The sequence below is a fragment of the Oncorhynchus tshawytscha genome, linkage group LG14, assembly GCF_018296145.1.
Source record: "Oncorhynchus tshawytscha isolate Ot180627B linkage group LG14, Otsh_v2.0, whole genome shotgun sequence".
NCBI classification, from domain to species: Eukaryota; Metazoa; Chordata; class Actinopteri; order Salmoniformes; family Salmonidae; genus Oncorhynchus; species Oncorhynchus tshawytscha.
The window spans coordinates 8,948,069-8,965,731 of record NC_056442.1 but is presented as its reverse complement, the minus strand read 5'-3'; the positions used below and the strand labels follow the sequence as shown (position 1 = coordinate 8,965,731).

The 17,663-nt window shown below is 42.6% G+C and overlaps 1 protein-coding gene across 1 annotated transcript in view; it reads left to right on the top strand.

The window, feature by feature from the left end:
• The first annotated feature begins 4,315 nt into the window (after window positions 1-4,315).
• Window positions 4,316-17,663, top strand: part of LOC112266484 (inactive dipeptidyl peptidase 10) — a 50,073-nt gene continuing 36,725 nt past the window's right edge. The window contains exon 1 of the mRNA XM_024443978.2: window positions 4,316-4,879. Coding sequence (XP_024299746.1) covers window positions 4,823-4,879 — 57 coding nt within the window. The 5' untranslated portion in view covers window positions 4,316-4,822. The remainder of the gene's footprint in view (window positions 4,880-17,663) is intronic.

Genomic DNA, 17,663 nt, shown 5'->3' with positions numbered 1-17,663 from the left:
ATGCCACTAATTTGTCTTAGTTACCAGTCCTTTCCAATTGGATGGACTTGTGATTTCCCACCCACCCACACAGACACCCATATCTTCCTGAGCAGCCTCCTAAAGCAAAAAGGGTGTAGTGTGTATGCCTCTATACATTGAACAAGTGTATTTTCCCTGTGATAGATGCATGCAAAATGCATTTCCTGAAACCTTTTCATGTAATGTCAACTCCCATAGTGTACTTGTCAAAAACTCTGCCTTCTCAAATATTATTATAACCGTACCATGTCATCTAAGATTTAGGTGCTGGGATTTAGAGTGTTAGACTACTATGAGTAGCCCTTTCCTGAATTCAATGACCAAAAGTGCACTCTTTGGCCTCATGAGTGGAATGTTATTAATATATTTCATAACTAATAAGGATTATACATAAAATAAAACAACGAAAATCCAGTGTTCCTATGTCAAACAGTTTTGTTATATTTCAGTCTTTTGTGATGTATATAAAGTGTAATATTCATAGCTGCAGGAAGTAGTTTGGGGGGGGGGGTTGAGACAGGTTATATCGGTCTGCTAATACAGTACTAGTAAAGGCCCAGTGCATGCTGACTGCAGGAATGTCCACTAGAGCAGTTGCCAGAAAATGTTATGTTAATTTCTCTACCATAAGCCGCCTCCGACATTGTTTTAGAAAAGTTTGCAATACGTCCAACCGGCCTCACAACCGCAGACCAAGTGTATGGCGTTGTGTGGGCGAGCGGTTTGATGATGTCAACGTTGTGAACAGAGTGCCCTATGGTGGCAGTGGGGTTATGGTATGGGCAGGCAGAACCTACGGACAATGAACGCAATTGCATTTTATCAATGGTAATTTGAATGCACAAAAATAGCGTGATGAGATCCTGAGGCCCATTGTGACGCAATTTCTTTTAAAGGTATTTGTGATCAACAGATGCATATCTGTATTGCCAGTCATGTGAAATCCATAGATTATGGCCTAATGAATGAATTTCAATTGACTGATTTCCTCATATGAACAGTAACTCAGTAAAATCACTGAAATGGTTACAAGTTAAGTGTATATATTTTAATTCAGATTTTTTAGGGTGTGCTGCAGCACCCTCAGCACCCCTACTTCCCTTGGCTATGGCAATATTTGGATGCAAACTCAAAATTGAATACATTTCAACTCTATATATGACATGGTACATGTCTTTTTTTAAGCCCATAACCTTGTGTGTGAGTTGTACACTTTTGTTTCAAAGCAGATTTGTTTAAGACTACCAAGAATCACTGTGTGACCCTGATTTAGCTTACTGACCACTTTAAAAGGCATTTAGATGTACATTTAGCTGAGGTCAACTGTGCACCTACTCTGTCCTATTGTATGCTTGGTAAGAGCAAGGGTAGTACTGCTTCATGTGAGGTATTCTAGTTTTTTTTAAATGTCAGCAAGGGCCAGTCATAATGGTCCCTTTGTGTCTTGGACAATGTTAGTAGTAGTTTGACATGAGCTATTACCATAGTTTGATTCTTAATACATTTTTGCCCTACACATAATAAACTTTTATGAAAACAGTGTCAGGTGTGCTGTTTGGGGTTAGCAGATGAAGCACACGAATGCTAGCTAGCTACTCAGCTTGCAAATCAGAGTTGAAATGAGGTAACTGTAGCTAGCTAATATTAGCTGGCAAGGATTTTAGCTAGTCAGTTTGTAAGCATTATAGACCTTTACATTTTTGGGGAAATATCTGTATCTCCATCATTCTGAGGTATGATGTCAAGGTATATTTGATGTTACAATCTTGCTTGCGTTGTGCTACATTATATATATATATACACAAAGGTATGAGGACACCCGTTCAAATTAGTGGATTCGGCTATTTCAGCCTCACTCGTTGCTGACAGGTGTCTAAAATCGAGGACACAGCCATGCAATCTCCATCTGAAAACATTGGCAGTAGAATAGCCTTACTGAAAAGCACAGTGACTTTCAATGTGGCATCGTCATAGGATGCCACCTTTCCAAAAAGTCAGTTAGTCTAATTTCTGCCCTGCTAGAGCTCTGCCGGTCAACTGGAAGCAACTTCAGCATAAGAACTGTTTGGCGGTAGCTTCTTGAAATGGGATTCCATGGCCGAGCAAGCCTAAGACCACCATACGCAATGCCAAGTGTTCTCTGGAGTAATGAATCATGTTTCACCATCTGGCAGTCCGACGGATGAATTTGGATTTGGCGGAAGCCAGGAGAACGCTACCCGCCCGAATGCACAGTGCCAACTGTAAAGTTTGGGGGAGGAGGAATAATGGTCTGGGGCTGTTTTTTATGGTTTGGGCTAGTTCCAGTGAAGGGAAATCGTAACGCTACAGCAAACAATGACATTCTAGACAATTCTGTGCTTCCAACTTTTTGCTAACAGTTTGGGAAAGGCCCTTTCCTGTTTCAGCATGACAATGCCCCCGTGCACAATGCGAGGTCCATACAGAAATGGTTTGTTGAGATCAGTGTGGAAGAACTTGACTGGCCTGCACAGAGCCCTGACCTCAACCCCATCGAACCCCTTTGGGATGAATTGGAACGCAGACTGCGAGCCAGGCCTAATCGCCCAACATCAGTGCCCAACCTCACTAATGCTCTTGTGGCTGAATGGAAGCAAGTCCCTGCAGCAATGTTCCAACATCTAGTGGAAAGCCTTCCAATAGGAGTTGAGGCTGCTATAAAAGCAAATGGGGACCAACTCCATATTAATGGCCATGGTTTTGAAAGGAGATGTTCGACGAGCAGGTGTCCACATACTTTTGGTCCAGTAATGTAAGTGTCAGTGTTGGATTGAGGAGAGTGTTTTTTGCAGTGCTGCTATTTGGAGATCAACATGTATTCTCTATAATTATGCCAGTATTCATCCTCTGAGTCCTCTCTCAGCTTCAGCCCACTCTGTTGACACACTGCCTCCTCTACATGTGTGTCTCTTCATCATAAAAAATCACCTCAGTGTGAAATAAAAAAAGGGAACTATTAGGATCAATGTGGCAATTATTAATGTTGCCGATGAATGGAAGCCTAAATGGAAGTGCTACAAAGTGAAAACCTACTTGTACACTTACAGTTTTAAAATAATTGTGCTGTCTGCACTGAGAATAATTATCATATGAATAGTATTTACATGCATTAATATTACCTCCGCCAGCTTCACGACTTTCAGGTATTGGTTATTTTTCATCATGACGATATGCATAATAGCTCATTGATAAAGCAGCAGTATTGTTAGTTATGTAAGAATGTGAAGAAGCTGGCAATGATTCATTTCCCACTGGGCAAAAACTGGTTGAATCAACATTGTTTTCACGCCATTTCAACTATAAACCAAAAATTGTATTGAGTTCGAATATACATGGAAAACTAATTGGATTTGCAAAAAGCCATCAACTTAAGTGAATTTGGGATTTTTTTCACCCAATGTTTAACCTAACTCTAATGAAATGTTGAATTCACATTAGTTGACAACTCAGCCAAATGTAAATCAAAACTAGACATTGAACTGATGCCCAATGGGTTGTCCTTAAAAGGTACTGTTCACTAAGTGTACAAAGCATTAGGAACACCTGCTCTTCCTATGACATAGACATACCAGGTTAATCCAGGTGATGTCACCTGTTAAAACCACTTCCATCAGTGTGTGTCAAGAACTGCAACGCTGCTGGGGTTTTCACACTCAACAGTTTCCCGAGTGTATCAAGAATGGTCCCCCACCCAAAGGACATCCAGCCAACTTGACACAACTGTGGGAGTCGTTGGAGAAAACATGGGCCGGCGTCCCTGTGGAACGCTTTCGACACTTTGTAAGAGTCCATGCCCCGACAAATTGACACCGTTCTGAGGGCAAAAGGGGCTTCAACTCAATATTAGGAAGGTATTCTTAATGTTTTGTACAATCAGTGTATACTTAACGTACAGCAGTCATGGATCATCTCAGCAAGTGCAATGCACATCCCATGAATGGGATAACCAAACAGATAATGCGCTCTGTTGATTTGTTTTACAGTAACATAATTTCCACTTGTCAACCATTCAGTAAATGTAACATGTATTTGGAAAGAGAGGGCATAAGTGAGTGGGCTCAACATGCCTTTGGGAACAGCCTGAGGATCTTGAAGATAGCTCCCCATGTACATATTCAGGCAGTGTGTAGGCACGCCAGAAATCCTCCATTCCACGTGTTTTACCATTTTCTCCAGTGGGACTTAATCTAAGGTTAGCTCTTCAAGGAATGTGAGTGAAACGCTGTGAGAAATGTATTAGGCTACTGCAGTGTTCAACAGATTGTGGTCCTCGAAGCAGATCAGTGAAGGCGACGGAACAGTATTTCAGCGGTGCATAACAGTATTTTAATCTGAACCAAGAAGTACATCATATCAAAACATTACATTTCAAGTCTTACTTCTAAAATTCAGAGGAACCAAAAAAGACAAACACTTGACAAAACAATTGAATAACCCTTTTCCTCAGCTTTAATATCTTTTGAAAAATCAGCTGTAGCTATTTATTTTTTTACTATCCCTTCTCCACGTGAAGCAACCCCAGTAAAACAAGTAACATATTCCGAGTCTGCTTTGGAACGAGATGTGTCAGATATATTTTTCACAGAGGGAGAGAGAGGAGTAGCGACTGAAAAACTCATCACCAGGAGGCAACAAAGATTGAATGCAGCAACTGCAAAGTATTCTAGACACCGAACACATTTGATAGCAACACGCACCCTGAGCTTGGAAAAGTCTAGACCACATTTCATTTGTCTTTATCAATTTGTCTTTACCTTCGTCAAAGGAAACTGTGTCCAAGATGAATCAAACAGCCTGCGTCTCTCATCAAATACCATGCCAGTCATCTAAGGATATGGTAAGTGTGTTTATTTTATAATGCACGATGTGCACAACCTACTTATAAATTCAGATATATGTCATATTTTTCCTATACCTAAAGTCTACAGTAGCCTAATCCTGTAGCTTACAATGTTGCCTGTATAAGAAAAGCATTGTGATCAATGGTTTGAACAGGTGTGTGCAAACAATCGTATTCATAGCTCCGTTTATCCATCACTGTCAATCACAATGGTGGGTTGCTCAGGCTAAAAGTAGTCTCTTCTGGACTTGAAAGATGAATGAGTATCTGCACAGCTTCTGCCTTTATAGAAAATAGATTCAAACAATCTAATCACCCAGAACCCAATCTTGTGTGTGTCATTTATAAATCTGTCACGAGACTCTATGCAAACAATTAAACCCTGTCATATGAAATGATTATAGTGGCTGCATATTAAATGGATATTACAGTATATTAATCAACATCGGAAATACCAAAAATAAAGTGACCACAACTGGTCTCTTAGCAACAACGGTGATTGCATGGTCTGCACCATAGAAATACAATCCAATGGATTCTATTTCTATGTCTGCAAATGTAGTCTCTCTAGAGACCAGTGGCGGTCGGTGCTGTTTAAGATCAGGGACGACGATGATTTTTTTTTAATGAGCATGGCCTTTTTTCTATTACAGCATATTGGATGACTGTCATTCTTATTCCATTCCCCCAGCTCAATGTAACATACGTGATAATCAAATTTCCCCTATACCCATCGTGAGGTTGCTACAACCTACCCTGTGAAAGAAAGTGTAAAATGTAGGTGCACAGGTCGAGAGAAATTTGAGTAATCAAGATGACAGACATTGACACATTCAATGTCGCCTTGCACAATCTTGCCTGCATCTAGCTGATCTAGGATGTAATCATAGAGTTACACAGTCATGATACCCATAACATCTAGTGGTAAAACAAATGGTAAAAATGGCGCCTGAAGAAATGGCAGCAGTTTTACGGGCTCCCAACCAATTGTGCTATTATGTGTTTGGTTTTTTTCGCGTTATTTGTAACTTGTTTTGTACATAATGTTTCTGCAACCGTATCTTATGGCAGAAAAGAGCTTCTGGATATCAGGACAGCGATCACTCACCTCGGATTAGACAAAGATTTTTTCTACAACAAGAAGGACGCACAAGACATTCTCCAAACACCCCACAGGGCCGACATCCCCGTTATTTGCAAGAGGAAGCGACGCAGGAACAGAGGACAAACAGCTGGATGCCTGGTCAGGACCCGGAAAAGGCGAGTGGGAACGCTGCCGTTACCGTCAATACTACTCACCAACGTGCAATCATTGGACAATAAATTAGACGAGGTACGATCACAAATATCCTTCCAATGTGACTTCAAATACTGTAATATCCTATGTTTCACGGAATCGTGGCTGAATGACGACATGGATTGTCAGCTAGCGGGATATACGCTGCACCAGCAAGATAGAACAACACACTCCGGATACTCCGGTAAGGCGAGGGGGGGGGGGTATGTGCATATTTGTAAACAACAGCTGGTGCACGAAATCTAAGGAAGTCTCTAGATTTTGCTCGCCTGAAGTAGAGTATGTTGTGATAAATAAATAAATAAATACTTGCCTAGAGAGTTTTGGACTATACTTTTCGTGGCTGTTTATTTACCGCCACAGACAGATGCTGGCACTAAGACCGCACTCAGTCAGCTGTAAAAGGAAATAAGCAAACAGGAAACCACTCATCCAGAGGCAGCGCTCCTAGTGGCCGGAGACTTTAATGCAGGGAAACTTAAATCAGTTCTACCAAATCTCTATTAACATGTTAAATGTGCAACCAAAGGGAAACAAATTCTAGATCACCTCCACACACAGAGACACGTACAAAGCTCTCCCTTGCCCCCCATTTGGTAAATCTGACCACAACTCTATCCTTCTGATTCCTGCTTACAAGCAAACATTTAAGCAGGAAGCACTAGTGACTCAGTCTATAGAAAAAGGTGGTCAGATGAAGCAGATGCTAAACTACAGGACTGTTTTGCTATCACAGACTGGAACATGTTCCGGGATTCTTCCTATGGCATTGAGGAGTACATCACATCAGTCACTGGCTTTATCAATAAGTGCATCGAGGACGTCGTCCCCACGGTGACTGTACGTACATACCCCAATCAGAAGCCATGGAATACCGCAACATTGGCACTGAGCTAAAGGGTAGAGCTGCCTCTTTCAAGGTGCGGGACTATAACGTGGAAGCTTACAAGAAATCCTGCTATGCCCTGCGACAAACCATTAAACAGGCAAAGCGCCAATACAGGGCTAAGATTGAATCATACTACACCGGCGCCGACGCCTGTCTTATGTGGCAGGGCTTGCAAACTATTACAGAATACAAAGGGAAGAACAGCCGTGAGCTGCCCAGTGACACGAGCCTACCAGACGAGCTAAGTCACTTCTATGCTCGCTTCGGGGCAAGCAACACTGAGGCATGCATGATAGCATCAGCTGTTCTGGATGACTGTGTGATCACACTCTTCGTAGCCGACGTGAGTAAGACCTTTAAACAGGTTAACATACACAAGGCTGCAGGGCCAGACGGATTACCAGGATGTGTGCTCCGGGCATGTGCTGACCAGCTGGCAGGTGTCTTGACTGACATTTTCAACATGTCCCTGATTGAGTCTGTAATACCAACATGTTTCAAGCAGACCACCATAGTCACTGTGCCCAAGAACACAAAGGCAACCTGCCTAAACAGAACCGTAGCACTCACGTCAGTAGGCATGAAGTGCTTTGAAAGGTTGGTAATGGCTCACATTAACACCATTATCCCTGAAACCCTAGACCCACTTAAATATGCGCCCTGCCCAAACAGATCCACAGATGATGCAATCTCTATTGGGTCACACTGCCCTTTCCTACCTAGACAAAAGGAACACTTATGTGAGAATGCTATTCATTGATTACAGCTCAGCGTTCAACACCATAGAACCTTCAAAGCACATCACTAAGCTAAGGATCCTGGGACTAAACACCTCACTCTGCAACTGGATCCTGGACTTCCTGATGGGCCACCCCCAGGTGGTGAGGGTAGGTAGCAACACATCTGCCACGCTGATCCTCAACACTGGAGCTCCCCAGAGGTGCATGCTCAGTTCCCTCCTGTACTCCCTGTTCACCCACGACTGCATGGCCAGGCACGACTCCAACACCATCATTAAGTTTGCAAACGACACAACATTGGTAGGCCTGATCACCGACAACAATGAGACAGCCTATAGGGAGGAGGTCAGAGACCTGGTCGGGTGGTGCCAGAATAACAACCTATCCCTCAACGTAACCAAGACTAAGGAGATGATTATGGACTACAGGAAAAGGAGGACTGAGCACGCCCCCATTTTCATTGACGGGGCTGTAGTGGAGCAGGATGAGAGCTTCAAGTTCCTTGGTGCCACATCAACAACATACTAGAATGGTCCAAACACACCAAGACAGTCGTAAAGAGGGCACGACAAAGCCTATCGGCGGAATGAATACACCCCTGTTCACACGCAGTTCACTTTCATAGCAGCGACATACAAACAGCATGATCCCTTTAATCGTTGGATAATTCCTTCTCGCATCACACATGACTGACCAGTGGCTCAATGGTATGGATAATGGCAGGTTTGTAGGTGTACTATTTTTAGATTTCAGTGCAGCATTTGATTTAGTGGATCATGAAATTATTTTGACAAAATTAATGCAATATGGTTTTAAGGAGGTAGCATTGACTTGGGTACAGTCATATCTAACTGACAGGAAACAGTCTACCTATATCAATGGTTCATTTTCTTCCCCTAATGTGTTAAACTGTGGAATACCGCAGGGCAGCTGCCTTGGGCCACTTCTCTACTTAATATACACCAACGACCTTCCCTATGCCTTGGTTGAAACTCAAGCTACTATATTTGCAGATGATACTACAATTTATGCAGCAAGACAATCGGTTCAACAGGTACAGCAAGCTTTGCAAGGAGATTTGGAGATTATCAGGGGTTTGGCAAAACAAACTTGCTTTAAACACCAAGAAAACCAAAGTTATGTTGGTCTGTTCAACTAGGAAAAGGCCAAAACAGCATGGGATACAATTAAGTATGGGAGGAGTACAAATTGAAGAAGTGGCAGAAACCAAACTACTGGGAGTGCAGCTAGACAACTGCTTATCATGGTCGTCTCAAATAACTAATCTATGTAAAAAAAAATATTAAAACAGCATGCATAATCAGAAGGATAGCTAAATATTTACCAGGGAAAATCCTTCAGCAAATAACACAGGCATTGGTTGAGAGTCAAGTGAACTATTGTTCGGTGGTCTGGGGAAATGCATCATCTAGTGAAGTTAGGAGGCTGCAGAATGCACAGAATAAAGCAGCAAGGATTGTTTTAAGGCGGAGATATGGTTCTTCTGTTGCAGTCATTCGCAGTGTTCTTGGTTGGTCATCAATCGACAAGATAATTGAAAAAAACATGCTTATCTTATTTTATAATATACATCATTTAAAACGGCCAAGTTCTATTCACAGTGGTATTCAGTTGGTAAGAGACAGACATTCTGTAAATACTAGGAATAGATTGTCCACCATCTATGCGTTATCCAGACAGAAAAAAGAAATGGGCAAAATAACATTTCGATTTAGAGCAATAAAGAAATTGAATAAATTAACTAGAGCAAACTAGAAACCTTTCAATATATAAGTTTAAACATTATTTAAAAACAATTTAAATAAAGTATATAGAAATGTTGTGGGACTATAGTAGATGAAGAATCAATATTTTTTTAGATTGAGTATTTATTGGGTCATTATGCTAGTGTATTATGTATGTTTGTAATAGTGTGTTATATGTGAAAGTGTGTTTGTATTATACATTGTATTTTAATGTTAAGGACTCTTGGAAGATTAGTCCAAATGGGGACTAAAAGAGATCCTAATCGAATCAAATCAAATCAAAATCAAATCTACGTGCCTTCCTCCTCTCACCTTTTCCCTTCGCTTGTGGACTTCAGTGCACAGCACATCAGCTGTTTGTGACCAGGCGAAAAAACATTTCCAAGTCAAACCTTCATATCATAGCCACTAACCACGACACACAGCCAACATGGTTGTCACCATGTTAGCTAACGTCAAGTCAACATAGCTACTTGAACTAACGCATTAGTAAACCCGCTACAATCATGCAGTACGGTGTACAGTTAGCAAGCAGTTTAATTTGTTCAAAACTGTTCAACTAGTGTCTTTCTCTCTCTTTGAATCAACTACTCACCACATTGTATGCACTGCCGTGCTAGCTAGCTGTAGCTTATGCTTTCAGTACTAGAATAATTCTCTGATCCTTTGATTGGGTGGATAACATGTCAGTTCATGCTGCAAGAGATCTGATAGGTTGGAGGACGTACTCCGGAAGTTGTCATAATTACTGTGTAAGTTTATGGAAGGGGGTCAGAACCACGAACCTCCTAGGTGTGAATTTAAGTCAATGTACCCAGAGGAGGACGGAAACTAGCTGTCCTCCAGCTACACGATGGTGCTGCCCTACAGTGCTGTTGAGGCTATCGTAGACCTCCATTGCAAAACAATGTGTTTTAATCAATTATTTGGTGACGTTTATATGTTTAGTATAGTTTTATCTGAAAGGGATAACTTTTTTAATGTTTCACTATTTATATTTTTCTGAAATTCACTGAGGAGGATTCTCCTCCCCTTCCTCTGAGGAGGAGTCTCTTCTGCTAGAGACATAGAAGGCTGCGTCATCTCTTCAAGGCAAGTGTTATGTTTGGGCAAGTAATATACACATTTCATTGGCTTAACCAAAGATAATGTATATTTTTTTGCTTTGGTTTATCTTCACCTCTGAATGATATAGAGCATGTTTGGCACAGATATACTGTACATTTAAATCTGTGATTTTGGAAGGGGGATAGGGAGCTTTCTCTCCGAGGCTGACGTGAGTAAGGTTTTTAAACTGGTCAACACTTGTAAGGTCGCAGGGCCAGACGGTATTCCAGGGCATGTCCTCAGTGCATGTGCAGACCAGCTGGTAGACGTCTTCATGGACATTTCCAACCTCTCTTTGTCCATGTCTGGAATTCCCACATGTTTCAAGCTGACTACCATCATCCCTGTTCCCAAAAACGTTATGGCGTCCCGCCGCAATGACCCTGTAGCTCTCACATCTGTAATTATTAAGTGCCTTGGACAGCTGATCACTACACATCAACTCCATCATCCCAGACATCCTGGACCCACTCCAGTTTGCGTACCACCAGAATTTGCACTCCACTCTGTCCTCTCCCACCTGGAAAAGAGGAATACCTATGTGAGAATGCTGTTCATCGACTGCACCATAGAGCCCTCCAAACAACAAATTAAAGAACATTTTGAAGATTGTTCCACAAATAATACATATTTACCTCACATCTCTGCACATTGTACATTTGGTACTGGCACTGACCCCGCATATAGCTTCCTCTCTTACTTCTCTTGTGTATTCATTATATATATTATATTCAAGTACAGTGAAATGTTTAACTTGAAAGCTCTACCCCTTTAATCGTTGGATAATTCCTTCTCGCATCTACGCGCCTTCCTCCTCTCACCTCTTCCCTTCGCTTGTGGACTTGTGGACGCTTGTGAGCTGTTTGTGACCAGGCGTAAAAACCTTTCCAAATCAAACCTTCATATCATAGCCACTACACTACACACAGGATCATTTAACAAATAATATATATATAATATATAGTATATAATATATATTATTTGTTATATTGAATGCTACACTGTGGGGTAGAGTTTTCAAGTTAAACATTTCACTGTACTTGTGCATGTGACAAATAAAACTAGAAGGAAAGCTATGATCCTCAAAAGAGCTGTGGTATTAGGATTTGCCCAAGGAAGTGTTTAACTCTATGCAGTGAAGCTGTCTCTGAGTGTGACAGGCAGGTTTTAATCCCCTCATTTAAATGCATGATTTATAGTGTGAATTCTTGTTCAGAATTCTGCTCCAGAAATGCTAATGTGGACTACAGCAGGTTTTGGAGGGTAGATGTGACCAAATAATTGTATTATTGCGGCTTGACTACTGCAAGATTGTCAGCAACTAATTTGTGTTTGTTTTAGTGTTGACACTTCGGTAACAAAGGCATTTCTCAAAATTATGAGAAATTATGTAATTTGAATATTACTTTTAACATGATTTCAAGTTCACAGATTAACACCCTGCTCACAAGTTTGTTTCATCTACCCAGTGTGTACACTGAGTGTACAAAACATTAGGAACATTGAGTTGCATCCCCTTTAGCCCTCAGAACAGCCTAAATTCATTGGGGGCATGGACTCTACAAGGTGTCGAAGGGATGCTTGCCCATGTTGACTCCAATACTTCTTACAGTTGTGTCAAGTTGGCTGGATCTCCTTTGGGTGGTGGACCACTCATGAGACTCACAGCAAACTGACGAGAGTGAAAAACACAGCAGCGTTGCAGTTCTTGACACAAAGCGGTGCGCTGGGCACCTACTACCATATCCTGTTCAAAGGCACTTCAATATTGTGCCTTGCCCATTCACCCTCTGAATGGCACACATACACAATCCATGTCTCGATTACCTCAAGGCTTAAAAATCCTTCTTTAACCTGTCTCCTCCCCTTCATCTACATTGATTGAAGAGGATTTAACAGGTGACATCAATAAGGGATCATAGCTGTCACCTGGACTCAACTGGTCATCTACGCCATGGAAAGAGCAGGTGTTCCTAATGTTTTTTACACTCAGTGTATATGCATTGGGAATAAGCACAAAGCAGGATCAAAAGACTGCCAGAAGCTCAACAAAAGCTGTCAGTGTCTCTTGTCTTTACAAAAAGATCATATTTTATTTGAACTAGGCAAGTCAGTAAAGAACAAATTCTTATTTACAATGGCGGCCTACCCCAAACAAACCCAGACGACGCTGGACCAATCATGGCCAGATGTGATACAGATGTGATACAGCCTGGATTCAAACCAGGGACTGTAGTGACATCTCTTGCAGTGCCTTAGACCGCTGCGCCACTTGGGAGCCCGTTAAGTATCTGAGTATCATAGCGTGCTTCACACCCCCACCAGTCGACACACTGTAGATCCACAGACCATGTCGTTTCGATCAGACAGAGTGAAAACATAGAGAGAAAGAGAACTAAGGCAGGTAATACTGTCGCATAGTGGTAATGCATTATATTGAAGTCATCCTTGCTGTATGAGTGTCATACATGCACATCTCATGCTTGGCCACTAGAGGGTAGCGCTATCTTATTTATACTGCCATCAACGTGAACTACATCTTTATGGCTGAAGTAAATTAATGTAACCCAACATTGAGGATTATAATTATGTCATTTCACAGTGTACAGGCCAGGGACAGAGGACTGATGGGATACAAGGTTAAGAGTACCCTTTAGGGTAAACAAAAATATGAAACGTTCTGTGGAGCTCACACATACTGTGGAGAACATCAAAGGCTGATGTAAGAAATTGACAATTTCACAGCAATCTGTGAGAAAATGTAAAGCCCTCAGCTAGGTGCTCTTGTTGGATAAATGGACATCTTTGTGAGTTGTTATACAGTTTTTCCACTGAGTTATGACAGTAGGATGTATCCATCAGTTCTACAAGATGTTCTGGAACAAGAAGAATTCTCTGTGGATAGTGTGCGGATAGACTGGAGTACCAGACTGTTATATCAACCTTAAACTTCATTAAAAGTACCAATTTTCTGGCAGGAATAAACCTAGAACTCTGTGCAAACATTGGCTGTAATAGACTATATGTAGGATTATGTAAATCTTCACCTTAGATTGACCTGTACTTCCTGTTTGTTTGTGTTTTTGTAATTGTCAGTAGATGTTGCCCTGACTCATAACGTCTATTAAAATTCAGCTGGATTTAATTAATGTACAAGGTTACCTACTGTAAGCTTCACAAAGGGTTTGGGTCTTCAGGATGTCTGTGTTCCAAGAGAGAAATTAAAGGGAGTTATGAAACTGTGGGCAAACAGAAGATGATTCCTTTAATTGTAAACTTGAAATCGAGTAAATCTTGAAATCGAGTAAATCTTGAAATCGATTTGTTGGTGTTATGTCAATGAATCAGTAATCCCTATTTTGTTCCATCCATAGCATTGCAGTTTACAGTATAGGAATAAGTGTTATGTGAATATTGGGGACATTATATGTTTAGTAGTTGCCCATAGCTTCCCCACTCTGTTCCCCCATTCTGTCAGGTCAATATAAACAGGAACAGGTGTAAGCCCACCTGGTGCAACCAGCCCCAGAGCATCACTATAGGACATACAATGTTGCCTGGCTGCCTTTGCTGTGTATTCCTCATTAGTAAAGCTTTGCCCAAACAAGTAGAGCCCTCCATGTTCCGTGATGTCACTCCAGGAGCAGACAGAGAAGGGGGGAGGGGCTATTTCTGGAGCTTGAACAAGGGCGGGGTCAGTGGGGGCAAAGGCCTTCCCCATCAGCCTCATCTTTTGAAATGCTGCTATTAGCCATTCTTGTTCTCGTTTGTTTTACTGTGAAAGGGGAGGGAGGGGTGGAGAGGAGGATCAGTGTCCAGACCAGGGCATTCTGATGTGGACATTTTCAATAATTTGATGTGGAAGAACACAATGGAATTATAATCTATTTTACTTTGAGATTTGATGGTTGGTTGTCTTGTCATAATATATATTGAGGTACTGGATTATTTCTGGGTATGTAAATAAAAAATTAAGAGGCCAGGCCAGGGCCCCTCCCTGTGACATCTGCAGGCTAGATTAGTGGCGCTGATGCAATGTTTGGAAACACACTGGAACAAATTACACTGCATTACTGGCTGTGTTAACCTCTGGACAAATTACTCAACCGTTAAGGCGAAACAGCTCAGTGCTAAAAGTGAATCTACACCGGACAGGGGAGAGGAAATCAGCATATATCCGGTCCTGTCCTGAGTCACGGGATCTAAGAAAAGAAATGCTCTGACAGGATGATTTGAATGGGGGAAATATTTCGATTAACGCAAAGCCGACCGAGGAGGACATTACAGAGGTGAAGTGTGTTTTGGCAGATCTCAACACCCTACTTACCCCATCTCCCATCCCCTCTTCCCCAGTATGTCAGAAGGGAGTTTAGAGAGTGGTTGATTTTGAGAAAACAGCCTCTGGTTTTCTACCAGACAGGCTGTAGTCCTTGGAGGAATGCTGGATTAAGAGCAGGACAGAGGAAGTTGTAGACAGGGGAAAGGGATGTGAAGAGTAAGAATCCAGTGCCTGGCTGGAACGGATCCCTGGAAGAGAGAGGGCCATGAGAAACATAGACACAGGCCCGGTGGCTGGAACGAATCCCTGGATGAGAGAGGGCCATGAGAAACATAGACACAGGCCCTGTGGCTGGAACAAATCCCTGGAAGAGAGAGGGCCATGAGAAACATAGACACAGGCCCGGTGGCTGGAACGAATCCCTGGAAGAGAGAGGGCCATGAGAAACATAGACACAGGCCCGGTGGCTGGAACGAATCCCTGGAAGAGAGAGGGCCATGAGAAACATAGACACAGGCCCGGTGGCTGGAACGGATCCCTGGAAGAGAGAGGGCCATGAGAAACATAGACACAGGCCCGGTGGCTGGAACGGATCCCTGGAAGAGAGAGGGCCATGAGAAACATAGACACAGGCCCGGTGGCTGGAACGGATCCCTGGAAGAGAGAGGGCCATGAGAAACATAGACACAGGCCCGGTGGCTGGAACAAATCCCTGGAAGAGAGAGGGCCATGAGAAACATAGACACAGACCCGGTGGCTGGTATGGATCCCTGGGAGAGAGAGGGCCATGAGAAACATAGACACAGGCCCGGTGGCTAGAACGGATCCCTGGGAGAGAGAGGGCCATGTGAAACGTAGACACAGACCCTGAGGGATCTGAAGTGTGTCAGTGCTGTACTTGTTCTATCCCAGAGATAATTGTCTCCCTGCACTGACATACATAGACAGCTGTTGAACGGCAACATATTTTTATATTCTATGTAGACCTCAATGTCCCATAGGGGACCAGTATGGAAAAGAAGTATGGAAATGCATGCACTCCCTACTGTAAGTCGCTCTGGATAAGAGTGTCTGCTAAATGACTGCGATGTAAATGTAAGGTTTGAAGCGATTATCACTATGCTGTTGATAGTTGTGCTTTTGCTTTTGCCAGTTGTGTACTCTAGCTGCTTTGGGCGTTTATTTTGATGTTAATTCAGTTCCCTGTTATAATGCATCCTTATGTCAACTGGCTCTGGGCGAAGATGAATCCTAGTGGCATGTTTATCGTCTTCCATTCTTTCTCGTTTCATTCGATTTCTCTAATCACAGCAGACCATCACCACATCAAAGTGAACCTTTTTAATGGTCTGCATACTGATTTAAATGTTAGCTGTGCTGTACTCGTGTTTGGTGGGAGGTGGGCTATTTGTTCAAATGGTCAGGGCAGTGCGGGTCAACAAAAACAATTGACCTGTGCATTATTAGTGCCAACAGGAGTAGGTTAGAGTTGTTGAAACGTCCTCATATTTCTATCTGTCTCTCTGTGATTTTCAGTGTCACTATCTGTATGCCACTACACCTCCTCATTAACCGCACACAGTAGATAAAGTCAGGGATATAGTCGGTGTAGCTGGCGCTCCGACAATCTCCTTCTGAGCTGGTTCACTGACTATAGTGCTTATGTGAGGCAATGGGGCTATGTCCCAATTATCTCTCCTCCCTCCCGAAGTGTGCACTTCACTTCCCTTCACTGGTTTGAATGGGAAATGGCTGGCATCAGAAATAGGGTGGAAACTCCCACTAGCCCGTGCCTCCACCTCATTCTATGATTTTCGAATTTTGGAAAGTAGTGAACGAGTGCACACTTCAGGAGAAAGGAGATATTATTGGGATGCACCCAGGGTAACTGAGGTACTGTGTGTTCAGTTTGTTGTTGAGCGCAGACTCTCTACACTGGCGTATTTGGGGTTTTCAAAGGCCTAGGCTAGCCTGTGGGCAGCACATCCCGACTCAACCATGCTCATTGTCTTCCAGTACATGTCCACTGCCTGTTTAAGTATTCAGAGGAAATGCTCTTTGGCTAGGTCAGTCTATTGCCATAATAACAGACGACTTGATGAGGACTCTTGTATTTTTCCTCCTCTCTAGTGTCTACCTCTGGATAGGAGGCAACGTAACCTGTTTCAGAGTTCATGTTGTTCTGCAGTCCTGTTGTCTGTGTGCTTTGCTGTTTTCATCGCTACTGTAGGCGTAAATGTAGATGTAGTAATGTAATGTAGTAAGTAAATGTAGTTGATGCACTCTTGACCCCGTGCCTCAGAGTGGCGAAGTAGTCCAATGCGTAGGGCCTAGTCTGTTTAATGCATGATTGAGTTATGAGACTATAATCTGCAGCCGTAATTGAGATTGAGAGATCGACAGCCTCCTGCGGGATAATATTGTCTGTGCATTGTCTTCCGGAACACGGTCTTGCAGGCTCTCATTTGGGCCCTGGCGGTTAGGAACTCCTGGTCTGCATCCCAAATGGTGCCCGAATCCTAATATAGTGCACTACTTTTGACCAGAACCCTATGCCGGCCTAGTCAAAAGTAGCACACTACATAGGGAATAGGGTGTTATTTGGAACACGTCCCTGGAGGTCGGCCGTTTGAGAGTATTTCAGATAAGAATATTTGATTACTGACATCAGCGGAGCTCTGGGCCGTGAGTAATACATGAAGC